This window comes from Pan troglodytes, chromosome 3 (assembly GCF_028858775.2).
Source record: "Pan troglodytes isolate AG18354 chromosome 3, NHGRI_mPanTro3-v2.0_pri, whole genome shotgun sequence".
Taxonomy (NCBI): Eukaryota; Metazoa; Chordata; class Mammalia; order Primates; family Hominidae; genus Pan; species Pan troglodytes.
The window spans coordinates 54,326,157-54,340,338 of NC_072401.2; the positions used below are offsets into that span (position 1 = coordinate 54,326,157).

General features: G+C 35.7%; 1 protein-coding gene across 2 annotated transcripts in view; it reads right to left on the reverse strand.

The window, feature by feature from the left end:
- Positions 1-14,182, reverse strand: part of USO1 (USO1 vesicle transport factor) — an 89,602-nt gene that overhangs the window by 13,626 nt on the left and 61,794 nt on the right. Inside the window, exons 10-16 of one of the 2 annotated variants that reach the window (XM_009447726.2) lie at positions 13,316-13,456; positions 10,352-10,440; positions 9,793-9,947; positions 6,699-6,910; positions 5,246-5,266; positions 861-971; positions 117-235 (exon numbers count right to left, since the gene is read on the reverse strand). In XM_009447726.2, the coding sequence (XP_009446001.2) occupies positions 117-235; positions 861-971; positions 5,246-5,266; positions 6,699-6,910; positions 9,793-9,947; positions 10,352-10,440; positions 13,316-13,456 (848 nt within the window). The remainder of the gene's footprint in view (positions 1-116; positions 236-860; positions 972-5,245; positions 5,267-6,698; positions 6,911-9,792; positions 9,948-10,351; positions 10,441-13,315; positions 13,457-14,182) is intronic. The other variant, XM_001153547.5, reaches the window with a different exon arrangement.

Here is a 14,182-nt window from a genome sequence, read left to right on the forward strand (position 1 = left end):
TTAAAAAAATAAAATCAAAACAAAACATAAAAGCTTGGTCTACATAATGCTTTGGCAAAAAAAAAAAGCATCATTATCTCTTGATGCCATTAGAAAACCATCTTCCCCTTACTTACTTCATGTAGCTCTCAAGTGAGTTATCATTGAAATAAATCGAAATGCCCAACAAAAGGGCACATAAGCCTTGGACCAACTGCTCTTCTTCTCCAAGATTTTCTGCAATTTGTCCTGTAAGCTGAAATCTTTGTTAAGGAGGCTAAGGATTGAAAATATCTAGTATATTTTGCAATTTGAATTTGACATACATTAATACTTCACATAAGAGTTCCCATAAGAAATTCCATATATAGGCTAGGTGTGGTGGCTCATGCCTGTAATCTCAGCACTTTGGGAGGCCAAGGTGGGTGGATCACCTGAGGTCAGGAGTTTGAGACCAGCCTGGCCAACATGTCTCTACTAAAAACACAAAATTAGCCGGATTGTGGTTGCGCACACCTGTAATCCTAGCTACTCAGGAGGCTGAGTGAGGCAGGAGAATTGCTTGAACCTGGGAGGCGGAAGTTGCAGTGAGCCGAGATCGCGCCACTACACTCCAGCCTGGGCGACAGAGCAAGACTTCATTTCAAAAAAAAAAAAAAAAAAAAAGAAATTTCATATATATATTCCAACCCAGCATAAAACAAACCACACACACACAACTTAAACAAGCATCATAACAACTTTAACAGTTTAAAAAGTTGCAACACAGATAAGATAGTGGAGAATTCAAATATTTTGGGCATAGAGCTACTTCTAACTGAGGAGAAAAACTAAAAAAGATATAAATACTTACATGTACGTTACTAAAACATAAAGGATACGAATGGAACATTGGCTGAATTGTGAAGAAAATGCGTTACTGCAATGGGACAATTGCTTAGCCAGGTACAAAGCAACATTAATAATCCAACTCTTGTTTGTATTTTGCTTCCCTGCAACAGATAAATTGGTAGAAATCTTTCCATTCATTTTATATTTTTCAAACTTAAAGTTGCCCTAAGATCCCTTCCATTTGCATGAAAAGAACTTTAACATCTTACAAGAGATGAGCCAGAAATCCAGTTTTAAAAAACTAAACAAGAGAATAAATTATTGTATGCACCACAGGCTGCACTTCCTAAAATGAACAGAGTGCAGAAATTAGAACTGATTCATGTTCAGAGGCATATACTGGGTTATTTAAAATATGATTAGTTTAAAAACCTTGTCTGCTAAGGAAAAAAATCAGTGTGGAGGCTTTAAAATAATCTATTAATCCCAAGACCCTTTACAATAAATTTGCCAAGCAAATTTATGATATTTCTGTCAGAAGTTTAAAAACAAGTTCCTGATAAAAGGAAAATTCTACTTCCTTCAAAAAAAAAAAAAAAAAAACAAAAAAATCAAGAAAAATACAAAAAATAATCCCCTGAATCATTTAGTCAAATTCCATGAGAGAATATATTCTCTAACAATAAATAAACCATACTACAAATTCAGTCATCACACACCAGATGAGAAATCACAAACATAATCAAGAGGAAGATTTAAATTAGCCAAGTGCCCCCAAACCATTAACAGCTGCCAAGTATAGTTAATAATGAAAATTAGCATATCCAGCAAAATTAGTTTTCAAAATTTTAATACAACACATTTACATCTCCTAGGTAGAATATTCTCTTAGTTCACAATATTGACAGTGCCCATATTTATATTCCTATAACCTGTATCTTTTTTTAAAAAAACAAAACAAAACAAAACTTGTTTGAAATAAAATAATGAAAATCAGAATAGTAATGCATCACTTTGGGGAAAGTCTCATAAAATGTCCGAAATATAATTCAAAGATCTAGACAAGGAATGAATTTAAAGTAATCATCACTGTGTTCCGAAAAATTTCTACCACCCAGACTATTCTAATTTCACAAACCTTGATGCCAATATCTTGACTCTTCTATAATCTATTTTTAGGTATATTTAATATTGAATTAAGTTCAAACAGGACCTCTTCAAATGATTTGCCAGGTAGGCACTGATACAAATTTAGTTTTTACATGATGCATTATTTTTACTGTTTCCTTGCCTCTACGTCATTACCATGCCCACAATATATCTTCAAGTCATCCATGTAAATTGGAAAGTTAAAAACCAGTCACTCTCAACTATGTGCCACAGAAAACTTACAACTACTCGAGTTACAAATGCAAATGTTTTGTTCATCTACCTGGTTATATATAAGTTCATTATTACTTAGCATAACCATTTGCAGGTACCAAATATACCAACATTGTATATATAAGAACATCCTATCAAATCACTGGCTGATGTATGAGTAAAAAAAAACAGAATAAGATTTAAATCAGAATCTTTCTAAAAGCATGGCTTTTGGGGTCTAATTGAAGGATAAGAAGAGCAAAGTCAAATATAACCAGTTAAAAGACAGAATGAAACACTCCATTTATTACAGAGACAAAAAAAGATAAAGTACTCAGGAGTGAACCTAATCAAAATGGTATAAAATCTAACCAAGGAAAATTTTAAAACACTCCTAAAGAGCACAAAAGTGGACATAAACCAATAGAAAGCCACCATGTTCTTAGATAGGAGACTCAACATCACAAAGGTATTAATTCTAAGTTAATTTATAAAATTAATGTGCCTGTAATCCCAGCACTTTGGGAGGCTGAGGTGGGTTGGATCACCTGAGGTCCAGAGTTCGAGACCAGCCTGACGAACATGGTGAAACACTGTCTCTACTAAAAATACAAAAATTAGCCAGGCGAGGTGGCACGCGCCTGTAGTCCCAGCTACTCAGGAGGCTGAGGCAGGCGAATCACTTGAATCTGGGACGTAGAGGTTGCAGTGAGCCGAGATCACAACACTGCACTCCAGTCTGGGTGACAGAGTGAGACTCCATTTCAAAAAAAAAAATAATTGTAAAATAAATTAAAAATAAATAAATGAATAAAATTAATGTGATTCAAATAAAAATTACTAAAAGGCTTTTTTTTTTTTTTTTTTTGCTTCTGGAACAAAACAACATGATTCTGAAGATCATATGAAAAAAGTGAGATTAACTAGGGACACTGTAAAAAAAAAAGAAAAAAGAAAGAGAATAATGGATCATGAACAAGCAGGAATCAAGAGACAGAATACAAAAATCCAGAAAAATGGGCCCATATACAAATGAGAATTTAGTATATGAAAAAGTAGCATACAATTATCAGTTGAGTTACAAATAGACTTAAAAGATTTTGGGACAACTGGATAGCTATCTAGAAAAAGATCAGTGGATTTGTATCTCATACAGTTCGCTGAGAAAAACAGAACAAAGAATTAAATGCAAAAAAAAAGAAACCAGAAAGTATAAGATAAACATTGAAGTATAATTCCTTACAAAGTCTTTTTTGGGGGGAGTGGAGACCGGGTCTCGCTCTGTCTATCAGGCTGGAGTGCAGCAATCATAGCTCACTGCAGCCTTGAACTCCAAAGCTCAAGCGATGCCCCCACCTCAGCTTCCAAAGTGTTAACATACAGGTGTGAGCTACCATGCCTGGCCTAGTAAATTCCTTAAAATCTGAACATGGAAAGGCCTTTTCTAAGTATGACTTAAAATGCAGAAGCCATAAAAGATAAGTCTGAGAAAAAAAAAATCCATAACAAAACACCAAGGTCAAAAGACCAATGACATACCAGAAAAAAAAAAATCTGTAACTCATATTAAAAACAAGGGTTAAGTACGTTAATATAAAATGGGCAGAGGATATAAATAAAAGGAAAAGTACACACCTCTTTTCAGAGCCCCTAGAGTGTGTGAACCATTGAGGAGATTTGAGAAAACAAATGGAGGCTAAAACTGTAATTTGAGAGCATTCTCGGGGGTAATTATAAACCACAGATTTTACACGATAAAAGAGAACTACAAACAAAATATTTGAAGCTGCGGGCTGGGTGCGGTGTCTCACACCTGTAATCCCAGCACTTTGGGAGGCCAGGTGGGTGGATCACCTGAGATCATCAGGAGTTCGAGACCAGCCTGGCCAACATGATGAAACCCTGTCTCTACTAAAAATACAAAAATTAGCTGGGCGTGGTGGTGCGCACCTGTAATCCCAGCTACTCAGGAGGCTGAGGCAGGAGAATCGCTTGAACCCGGAAGGCAGAGGTTGCGGTGAGCCAAGATCGTGCCATTGCACTCCAGTCTGGGCAACGGAGTGAGACTCCGTCTCAAAAAAAAAAAAAAAAAAAAAGAGCATGATGGAACTTTCTGGGATTATGAAAACGTTCTACATCTAGTTTTGGGTTGTGGTTACAGAGATACACTCAAACACCAAAAATCATCACATGAAACACAGAAGGTCTGTGCATTTTATTGTATATAAATTAATACCTCAAAAAAAAAATTCCCTTTCAAATGACTGACATGTATACTTATAAAATACTTTCCCTAATATAAAATTCTGCAGGCTAAAGCTGCAAAATATGTATGTGTGTGTGTAAGTTAATGACACATGTTAAATCATGCTGATACACAAAGATACAATTCATAACAGGACCTCATTTATTACTACCCACATTATTCAACTGAAACCCATGCCCAAACATAGATATTAAGGTACACTCCTTTTCTGCCAAATACTCACACAAAACAAAACAAAACAAAACAAAAATAGCCCTTTCCCCACACACAACAAAAACGAATCCTCAGTGGTAGCTGTAGCATATGGATTATATTCAGAATAATCCATAATATTTCATTTAAAATATTTCAAATTATAAAATTATACTTACTATTGCACATTTTAAATAATCTAGTATAAAAATCATCATCAGATTCTTTCATATGCTGATTAATTAAAGACAAAATTCTTAATCCTGAATTCTACTTCCTTTGAAATGGCTTCAGAGGAAATAAATAGGCAAGGTTGGAGAAAAAACACAAAAAACCGAAACCAAGGAAATCCAGAAAGTGCAGGCATCCCCAGAAGAAGCACAAGTATAGATTCAGATTCTCATTCCCACTGTGTTTAGTAACACCAATACAATATCCCATGGAGAAAAACTGGAGAGCCATTTACAATAGAAATAAATTGGCTGACACGCAAAAGTGTGAGTAGAGTGTAACTTCAAACAAGCAGTTAAAAAAAAACCAATCAGCAAAACCCAAGACAGAGAAAAAGCTTTGCTATAAGAGGAAAATGCCTAAGCTTAATCAAGTGATACATACCCGTCTGTCGATCTTATCACCCTGCAAATTATACATTACAAATTATTCATACATATTACTACTTTAGAAAAGTCTAAATCTGGAAAAATCCCTCAAATACTTTTTCATAGTCTCTCTACAAACTCAAGCCAATAATTTGGGACAGGATGGTTCTAATGATACTTCTTTTATACAATAAAAAGTTAGAGGATACATTTAGAGGCTATATATTTTAGGAGATAAAGGATAATTTTATAGCACTGTGATTACTTAAGAGTGGGGAAGACACCACCATCTTTAGCACTTCTCATCAGGCATTCATTGTAATTTCAATGTTAAAGTGAAGTCTGTGGTGATGGTGATGAGAGAGATAATTACTGTTTGGCTTTAAAATAAAACTGTTGTTAACAGATAGCAACATGAGAATGCCAAGTAATAAGTAAAGACATAAAAATTTGGGATAGTTTTTTTAATCTCTAAGAGATAAGTGATAAAGACAAAATAAGCTTTCAATTAAAGTAAACTAATTTTAAACTTCAACTTCCTTTTCACTATAGTTACTTTTTAAGCTTTCATTTATAATTTCTATGGATGGAGCTAATGTTTCTTTAAAAGCTCAAAATAAGGAAAAATTCAACGAGTGTGGCAGGATTAAAACTAAAGAAGGACACAACCACATTATTATGGGGAGTGGGTAGGATAACTACTGCTAGAGCAGTGTACAGAACAATTTTAGATTTAGTCACATTTTTACTTTCCCTGAGTGACTCTAAACGTCAATGACTTTAGAGTTTTGCTAAAGCATGAACTTGAACTGTTCAATAGCAAGGCTGGTACATGTGGGGAAATCACGTAACAAAAAGTGACATTCCTAAATGCCTAGCAACTACACTTCAATAAAGCTTTGTTGTTCTCATTAGGAGTCTAAGATATGCAAAAATTTTTTGTTATGTTTTCCTCCATCTTACTAGGTAAATTATATGCACCGGGGACTTAAGGATTTAAGAACTCACAAACTTCAAGGGGATATACTGTATAACTATACATACAAGGGACCACTGTTCCATTGTTTCTAGATGATCAATTGCTTTGGGAAGAGAAAGAGGGAAATACACAGCTATGAACTATTTTACTCCCTCCCATAAACTAACCTGAATTCAGTTACTGAGAAGAAAGAGAAAAATGACATGCAAGAACACTGTGGATAATTTAAAAACAAGACAAAACCCTCAAAATACCTTTCTGCCCAGAACATGTATTTTCATCACGATGCAGACCTTATAACTATTTAGCAAAACTATTCCTCTAAGAGTATTTATTGCTTTTTCTCCACAAAACTGTTTGATTATGATGAACTAATTAGCAGAATAAGTCTTCTCTGTCCTTTTTCATCTGCATCTTCTAAAGACATCCTTAAATCCTGTATCACTGACATCAAAATGTATAGAACTTTTTCCCTTATGCAAAACTTTACCTGTGAAAGAATATTGGTGCACTGTTGAAGTAAAGAAACTGGAGGGTTGCCAATACTTGTAGCAAGTTGAACCCTGAGCAACTGTTCTTTCTGGGTGGCATTTTCTTGCAACGCATGGGCAAGGGCCACAGCAGCACACCAGTTTGAAAGTGAATCAGTAGAAAACAAACCTCCACATAATAACTGGCCAGCTGAAACTGAATTACCTGTTGCTACAAAGATGGCAGGCAGACAATAAAAATATATTAGATTTTGACATAAACCAAATTTTAAATAAATTGTTTTCTGTACACATAAAATAGTGTGAAATACCATTAAATATAATCATTAAACATGTATTAATGAGTAGTATTAAATATACTTTCAAAATGATAAAAGTCTGCTTTTCAAAGCAAAATGAACAATGAGAGAAAGTTATCTTGGAAGAAAAGTAATAGAACAAAGAAACACAGGTGGAGGCTGGGCATGGTGGCTCACGCCTGTAATTCTCGCACTTTGGAAGGCTGAGGCGGGAGGATCCCTTGAGGCCAGGAGTTGGTGGTGCATGCCTGCAGTCCCAGCTACTCGGGAGGCTAAGGCCTGAGGATCACTTGAGCCCAGGAGTTTGAGGCTGCAGTGAGCTATGGACTGCGCCACTGCACTCCAACCTGGACAAGAGTGATACCTTATCTTCAAAAAAAAAAAAAAAAGGATAGAGAGAAAAGAAACATAGGTTGAGTATCCCTTATCCAAAATGCTTGGGACCAGAAGTATTTCAGAAAGAAAATGTGGTATATACACACAATGGAGTACTATTCAGCCATACAAAACAATGAGATCTAGTCATTTACAACAACACAGATGAACCTGGAGATCATTATGTTAAGTGAAATAAGCCAGGTATGTAAAGACTAACATTTGTTCTCACTTACTTGTGAGAACAAATAAAAATCAGAACTAAATTATTTACCATCAATGGTAGAAGGTAAAATTTATTTGCCTTTATTTGTGGGATCTAAAAATTTGTGGGAATTCATGGACACAGAGATTAGAAAGGTGGTTATCAGAGGCAGGGCAGGGTAGTGGGAAGTTAGAGGGAAGATGGGGATAATGAGTACAAAAATATTGTTAGAAAGAATGAATAAGATATACCATTTGATTGCACAACAGGCTGACTATAATAAAAAATGTGTATATTTTATTTTTTGTTTTTTTTTTTGGAGACAGGGTCTCACTGTTTGCCCAGACTGGAGTGCAGTGGTGCAATTTCAGTTCACTGCAGCCTCAACCTCCCAGGCTCAGGTGATTCTCGCACCTCAGCCTCCCATGTAGCTAGGACTACTGGTGTGTGCCACCATGCCTGGCTAGTATTTTTTTTGAGATAGAGTCTCACTCTTGTTGCCCAGGCTGGAGTGCAATGGCGTGATCTCGGTTCACTGCAACCTCCGCCTCCCAAGTTCAAGCGATTCTCCTGCCTCAGTCTCCCCCATAGCTGGGATTACAGGCATGCACCACCATGCCCGGATAATTTTTGTATTTTTAATAGAGATGGGTTTTCACCATGTTCGCCAGGCTGGTCTTGAACTCCTACCTTCAGGTGATCCACCCGCCTTGGCCTCCCAAAGTGCTGGGATTACAGGAGTGAGCCACCAAGCCCAGCCTAAATTTTTGTATTTTTAGTAGAGATGGGGTTTCACTATGTTGCCCAAGCTGTTCTTGAACTCCTATACTCAAGCAATATATCTGCCTTGGCCTCCCAAAATGCTGGAATTGCAGATGTAAGCCACCACGCCTGGCTTAAGTATACATTTCAAAATTACTTAATGAGTACAATTAGATTATTTGAAACGCAAAGGCTAAATGTTTGAAGGAATGTTAAAAAAAAAAAAAAGAAGCATTTCAGATTTCAGATTTGGGATGCTCAACTTGTATTACAGTATTTTCGGCATTAAACTGATGATGATAACATTCCAAAAAATTACCTTAATTAAAAACAACATTTCTAAAACAAACTTAAGGAAATGCCACATTTTGATCATTCTACTACATCAGGGTCTTATTTTCATTAATGATCAATAATTTTTTATGGTAATTTTTTACCAAATTTTTTTTGGTAAATATAATTAAACAGACTTAAATTCTAACAAAAAACCTCAATGTGTGTAATTAAAATGAGTTTTATTGATGTTTCCAATTACCTTTATGAAACTGCTCTTGAAGTTTAAAAGTTAACAAAGGTAAACATTTAAAAAATTTATCTTAGGTAAGATGAAATATTTAAAGACCCCATAAAAAGGGTAATGACTCTAACCTATACTAGAACAACAGACTGAAAGTTAAATGTGATTTAATGGTAAAATTCATCTTCTTTTTCTTAATTTTTATTTTTGAGGCAGAGTCTCTCTCTGTTGCCCAGGCTGGAGTGCAGTGGCACAATCTCAGCTCACTGCAACCTCTGCCTCTAGGATTTGAGCGATTCTCCTGCCTCAGCCTCCTGAGTAGCTGGGATTAAAGGCACCTGCCACCACGCCCAGCTAATTTTTGTATTTTTAGTAGAGACGGGGTTTCACCATGTTGGCTAGGCTGGTCTCAAACTCCTGGTCTTAGGTTATCTGCCCGCCTTGGCCTCCCAAAATGTTGGGATTACAGGCGTGAGCCACCGCACCTGGCAAAATTCATCTTTAGAATGACAATTATAATTAACAATAGATTCTGTTTACTGGCATCTATACATGCTAAGTTTTGGCGTGAGTACTTTATGTAATGTAATGCATGTAACTGCATTAATCCTCACAATGTTCCTAATGGGGTATTAACCCCACATAGAGATGAGTATTATTATCCCCCATAACTCAGTGAGGCTCAAGTTAAAAAGTTATATGGCAGAAGTTATACAGCAAAAGTGAAAATTCTGCAATGCAAACTCTGGTCTGACTCCAAAGCCTGTTGTCTAAATTTACCTGCAGGCCTTGGAATTCAGGTGTTTTTGTTTTTGTTTTTTCTCTCCTAAGCATGCAAAGTATTTTAGGCTAAAGCATAAAAAGAAAGAATCAATTAAAAGCTTGGAAGACAACGATTTACTTTTTCAAATAAAAATTAGAACTAAATTATTTACCATCAATGGTAGAAGGTAAAAGTGTTGACACGATTTCTCCTTGTCCTTTTTGGTTTTTATACAAGAAACACTGGAAACAATAGAGAACAGCACAGCGCAAAACAAATGGCTGCCTTTCATTAACCATGGACATGAGAAGTACTACAATTGCCGGTCTGTTGCATTTAAAAAGAAAAGAACAAAATGAAACATTGCAACCCAAGTATACAAGTCAATAACTAGTCATTTTTGTTGATTGAAGAATCATAACCAGAACACCAGCAAGTTAAGTATTTCCATCTCTATTTCACAGAAAACTGTAGCTGACAGAAGTGAAGTGACTGCTTGCTTAAGGCATACAGCTAGGATGTGGACGACATGATATCTGAATCTAAGTATCTAAATTCCAAAGACTACCAACTCTTTTAAAATATCAATATCATTTATCTTGTCAGATAATTTCTAGTTTCAAAACATACAACTAAACTTCTTTAAAAAGAGTAAGATGTGTATATGAGATACATTAACAACCCAAAGTTTTTACTTCCTCAGAGTAATCTCAGTATTTCCCTTTTTCTACCTTGGTGGGTTTGAAGGTGCATTTACAGATGCAAAGTAGTCTTGGTTTACTTGGCAGCCTCGAATAACTTCTGATACAGTATTTATGGTCTGTTAAGGGGAAGAAAGAAAAAGAACATTTAGAGAAATTAAGTCAAGAAGGAAAACATGTTTTCAATAGAAAAAAAATCTTATATCCCACTTTTTAAGTGCCAAAATTCAGGCACAAAAACATCAATGATAACATTATAATCTTGTAACACTTCCTCAAGGGAAAATTTTAAAGCATTAAGCATGGGTCTCCAATAAAATAACACTTGACAGGCATTTTAAATCTCAAAAACTATACTATTCTCTATGAGATAAAATATTTTATAAAAACAGAAAAAGGTTTTAAAATAATAATCAAAGAACAAATTTAAAGGGTTAAAAAATTCAATTTAAGGATAAAGTTAAAAAATAAAAAGACTATTTCAAAACATGTTATACAAGATAAATATATACCATTTTTGTTAATTAAAAATTAATTTTTAAAAAGACAAATTACCCAGAAAGTCTACTAATGGAGTTGCAGAAAGAGAACAGAAAAGAGGCCAGGCGTGGTGACTCATGCTTGTAATCCCAGCACTTTGGGAGGCCCAGGTGGGTGGAACACTTGGGGTCAGGAGTTTGAGACCAGCCTGACCAACATGGTGAAACCCTGTCTCTACTACAAATACAAAATTAGCTGGGCAAGGTGGTGTGCCTGTAATCCCCATTACTTGTCAGGCTAAGGCAGGAGAATTGCTTGAACCCAGAAGGTGGAGGTTGAAGTAAGCCGAAATAGTGCCACTGCACTCCAGCCTGGGAAATAGAGCAAGACTGCCTCAAAACAACAACAACAACAACAGCAACACAAAACAGAAAAGAGAAAATTATCAGGCAATGCCAAAAACATCCTCAGAACTGAAGGATGTATATTTCCAGCTGAAAGTGCTCAGTGAATGATGATAATAACTGGGGAGCAAGGGAGTGGGGAAAAGGTCCACAGTTCAGCACATCATCAGTAAATTTCAGAAAATCAAAAATAACAGATCTCAAAAGTTTCTAGAGAGAAAAAGATTACAATAAAAAAAAAAAGTAGGATTATAATGGCTTCAAACTTCAAACTTCCTAATAGCAACACTGGAATGATGTTTGGAAAGTTGAGTATTAGTGATTTCCAACCCTGAATTCCATATCTAGCCAAACATTAAATTAATTCTGAAAGTAGAGAAATGACATTTTCAGACATGAAAGAGCAAAAAATAAAAAAATTTCTCATTACTTATTCTTTTTTTTAGAAAATTAAGACAAATAATGGCCGGGTGCAGTGGCTCACGCCTGTAATCCTAGCACTTCACGAGGCTGAGGTGGGCGGATCACTTGAGGTCAAGAGCCTGGCCAACGTGGTGGAACCCCATCTCTACTAAAAATACAAAAAATTAGCTGGGCATGGTGGCAGTCGCCTGTAATCCCAGCTACTCTGGAGGCTGAGGCAGAAGAATTGCTCAAACCCAGGAAGCGGAGGTTGCAGTGAGCCAAGATCATGCCATTGCACTCCAGCCTGGGCAACAAGAGCGAAACTCCATCTCAAAAAAAAAAAAAAAAAAAAAGAAAGAAAGAAAAGAAAATTAAGAAAAATAAAGTTAATGAACCAAGGGATAGAGGAAAAAGATATGTGATCCAGGCCAGGAGCATTGGCTCCTGTCTGTAATTCCAACATTTCGGGAGGCCAAGATGGGTGGATCATTTGAGGTCAGGAGTTCGAGACCAGCTTGGCCAACATGGTGAGACCCTGTCTCTACTAAAATTACAAAAATTAGCCGGGCATGGTGGCGGGTGCCTGTAATCCCAGCTACTCAGGAGGCTGAGGTAGGAGAATTGCTCGAACCCGGAAGGCGGGGGTTGCAGTGAGCTGAGATCATGCCACTGTACTACAGCCTGGGCAACAGACTGAGACTCTGTACAAAAAATAAAAAATAAAAATAAAAATAAATAAATAAATAAATAAATAAAGATATAGGATCCAGATAATCAAGGAAGCCAAGTCAGGAGACAAGTAAAGGAAATCCTAGGAAGATGGCAAAAAAAAGTCCCAGGACAAGAGACATGGGGAAGAATTAGAGCACAGATTGGAGTAGGAGAATGGAGGGTCTGCAGGTGGCCTGTGGTGGGAAACAAAGTGTTAAGTATATGATTATTAAGCATATATACCTATGCATATATAGAGTAACAGTAAAATGAAGAACACAATTACAACTCATGGATGAGAAAAATATATATTTAAAAAAGGATATAGGGCTCTATTTGGCTTAGCAGGAATGGTATCAATACAGTTGTAAAAATATAAACCCCAACTACTGATTTAAATATAAATTCCATAAAATAATTATGAGGTGACATGAAGAAGTAAAGTGGGACTTACAGTAAGGACAATTGAGGCTGAAGGTAGTTATTTTTGTTATAAAATTTTTATTATTTGTACTTTCGATATTGCACGTGTTAATTTGAGAAAAATTTTAAAAATATAAACAAACTTTTTTTCTTCAAACTAACTTCTTTTTCTTATAGGTAAGCAACAGAGAATGCCACACATTAGGGGAAAAGAATTTACTATTCAATGAATCTGCCGGTTGAGTAAGACTAAGTCACTTTGTTCTCAAAATAAAAACGAAATCATACTGTGCACTCCTGTTGAATATAATAAAATTAATGAGAAATCTTTGTAGATGGATCTGCAAAGCTTTAACATTATTATTTATGTACTATAAAACTTGAGGGATGAGTATATCTTTTGGAATCAATACTTTTATCATTATGTGAATTATATTTTAGTAAGATCATTAAAAATTTTAACCTAAAAAATGGTTAACTATTGTAGTTTTTCCTTCAACAAATATCTAATTCTTCCTAGGATTCAGGATTTCAACTTCCACAGAGTTGGCTTTGACTTCATTTGCTTTACCTCAGTCAGGATATCAGCAGGAACCCCAGTAGCCATTAGGATAGTACAAAGCTGCTGCAATAACCCACACTGGAACATAGCCTTCTGGCAGCTACTGGTAGCACCAGGAGGGTTGGTGGGAGATACCAATACACGAACAAGCTGTGAAAGAAAGAGAAAACAAAATTTGTCTTTTAAAGATGTGAAAAGGCTTGAGGCAAATCTGATCTATGTGAACAAGAAAGTCTGCATGAAGTACTCCCTTAGCTGCTTAGCTACATTTAGGTGCTCTTTCTTTCGTGCTCCCATGGCAATAAGTTCTGTGATAGTAATATTACATTATGCCTCTTAAACTTAAGGTTGTCTTCTTCAGGTGACTGTGAACTCCCAGAGAGAAACTGCCTTGGTCATTTTTGTTTCCCAAAGAAGCATAGTACTTGTAACAGTACATATTTAATAAGTAAATGAATGAATAAGTTACAGAGTGGCAGATTTCTTTTCAAAGTTAATAATGAACTACCTAGTAAGAGAGCAGGTCTGAAAACAGAATGACCTGATGTGTGATAAATCTCCCCTAAACTGGAAATATTTAAAGAGAGGCTAAAACCACAACTGGAGAGATGGTAAAAGATTCATGTATTAGGCATGGGGTGGGCTCCATTGATTGCTAATGCCAATTAAATCCCTATGATTCTATGATTACTTGGACTGTAAACATAAAATTTCAGAAACATGAAAAAAGTCATCTCAAATAACTATTTAACACAGTTATGTCTCCAAATTCATTTTACATGTGTGTCACATTTTAAAACTAGAGTTATGTGTATATATATGTGCAAAATCTTCTAAATCAAGATCAAATGGGGGTATTTATGATAATACCTTGTT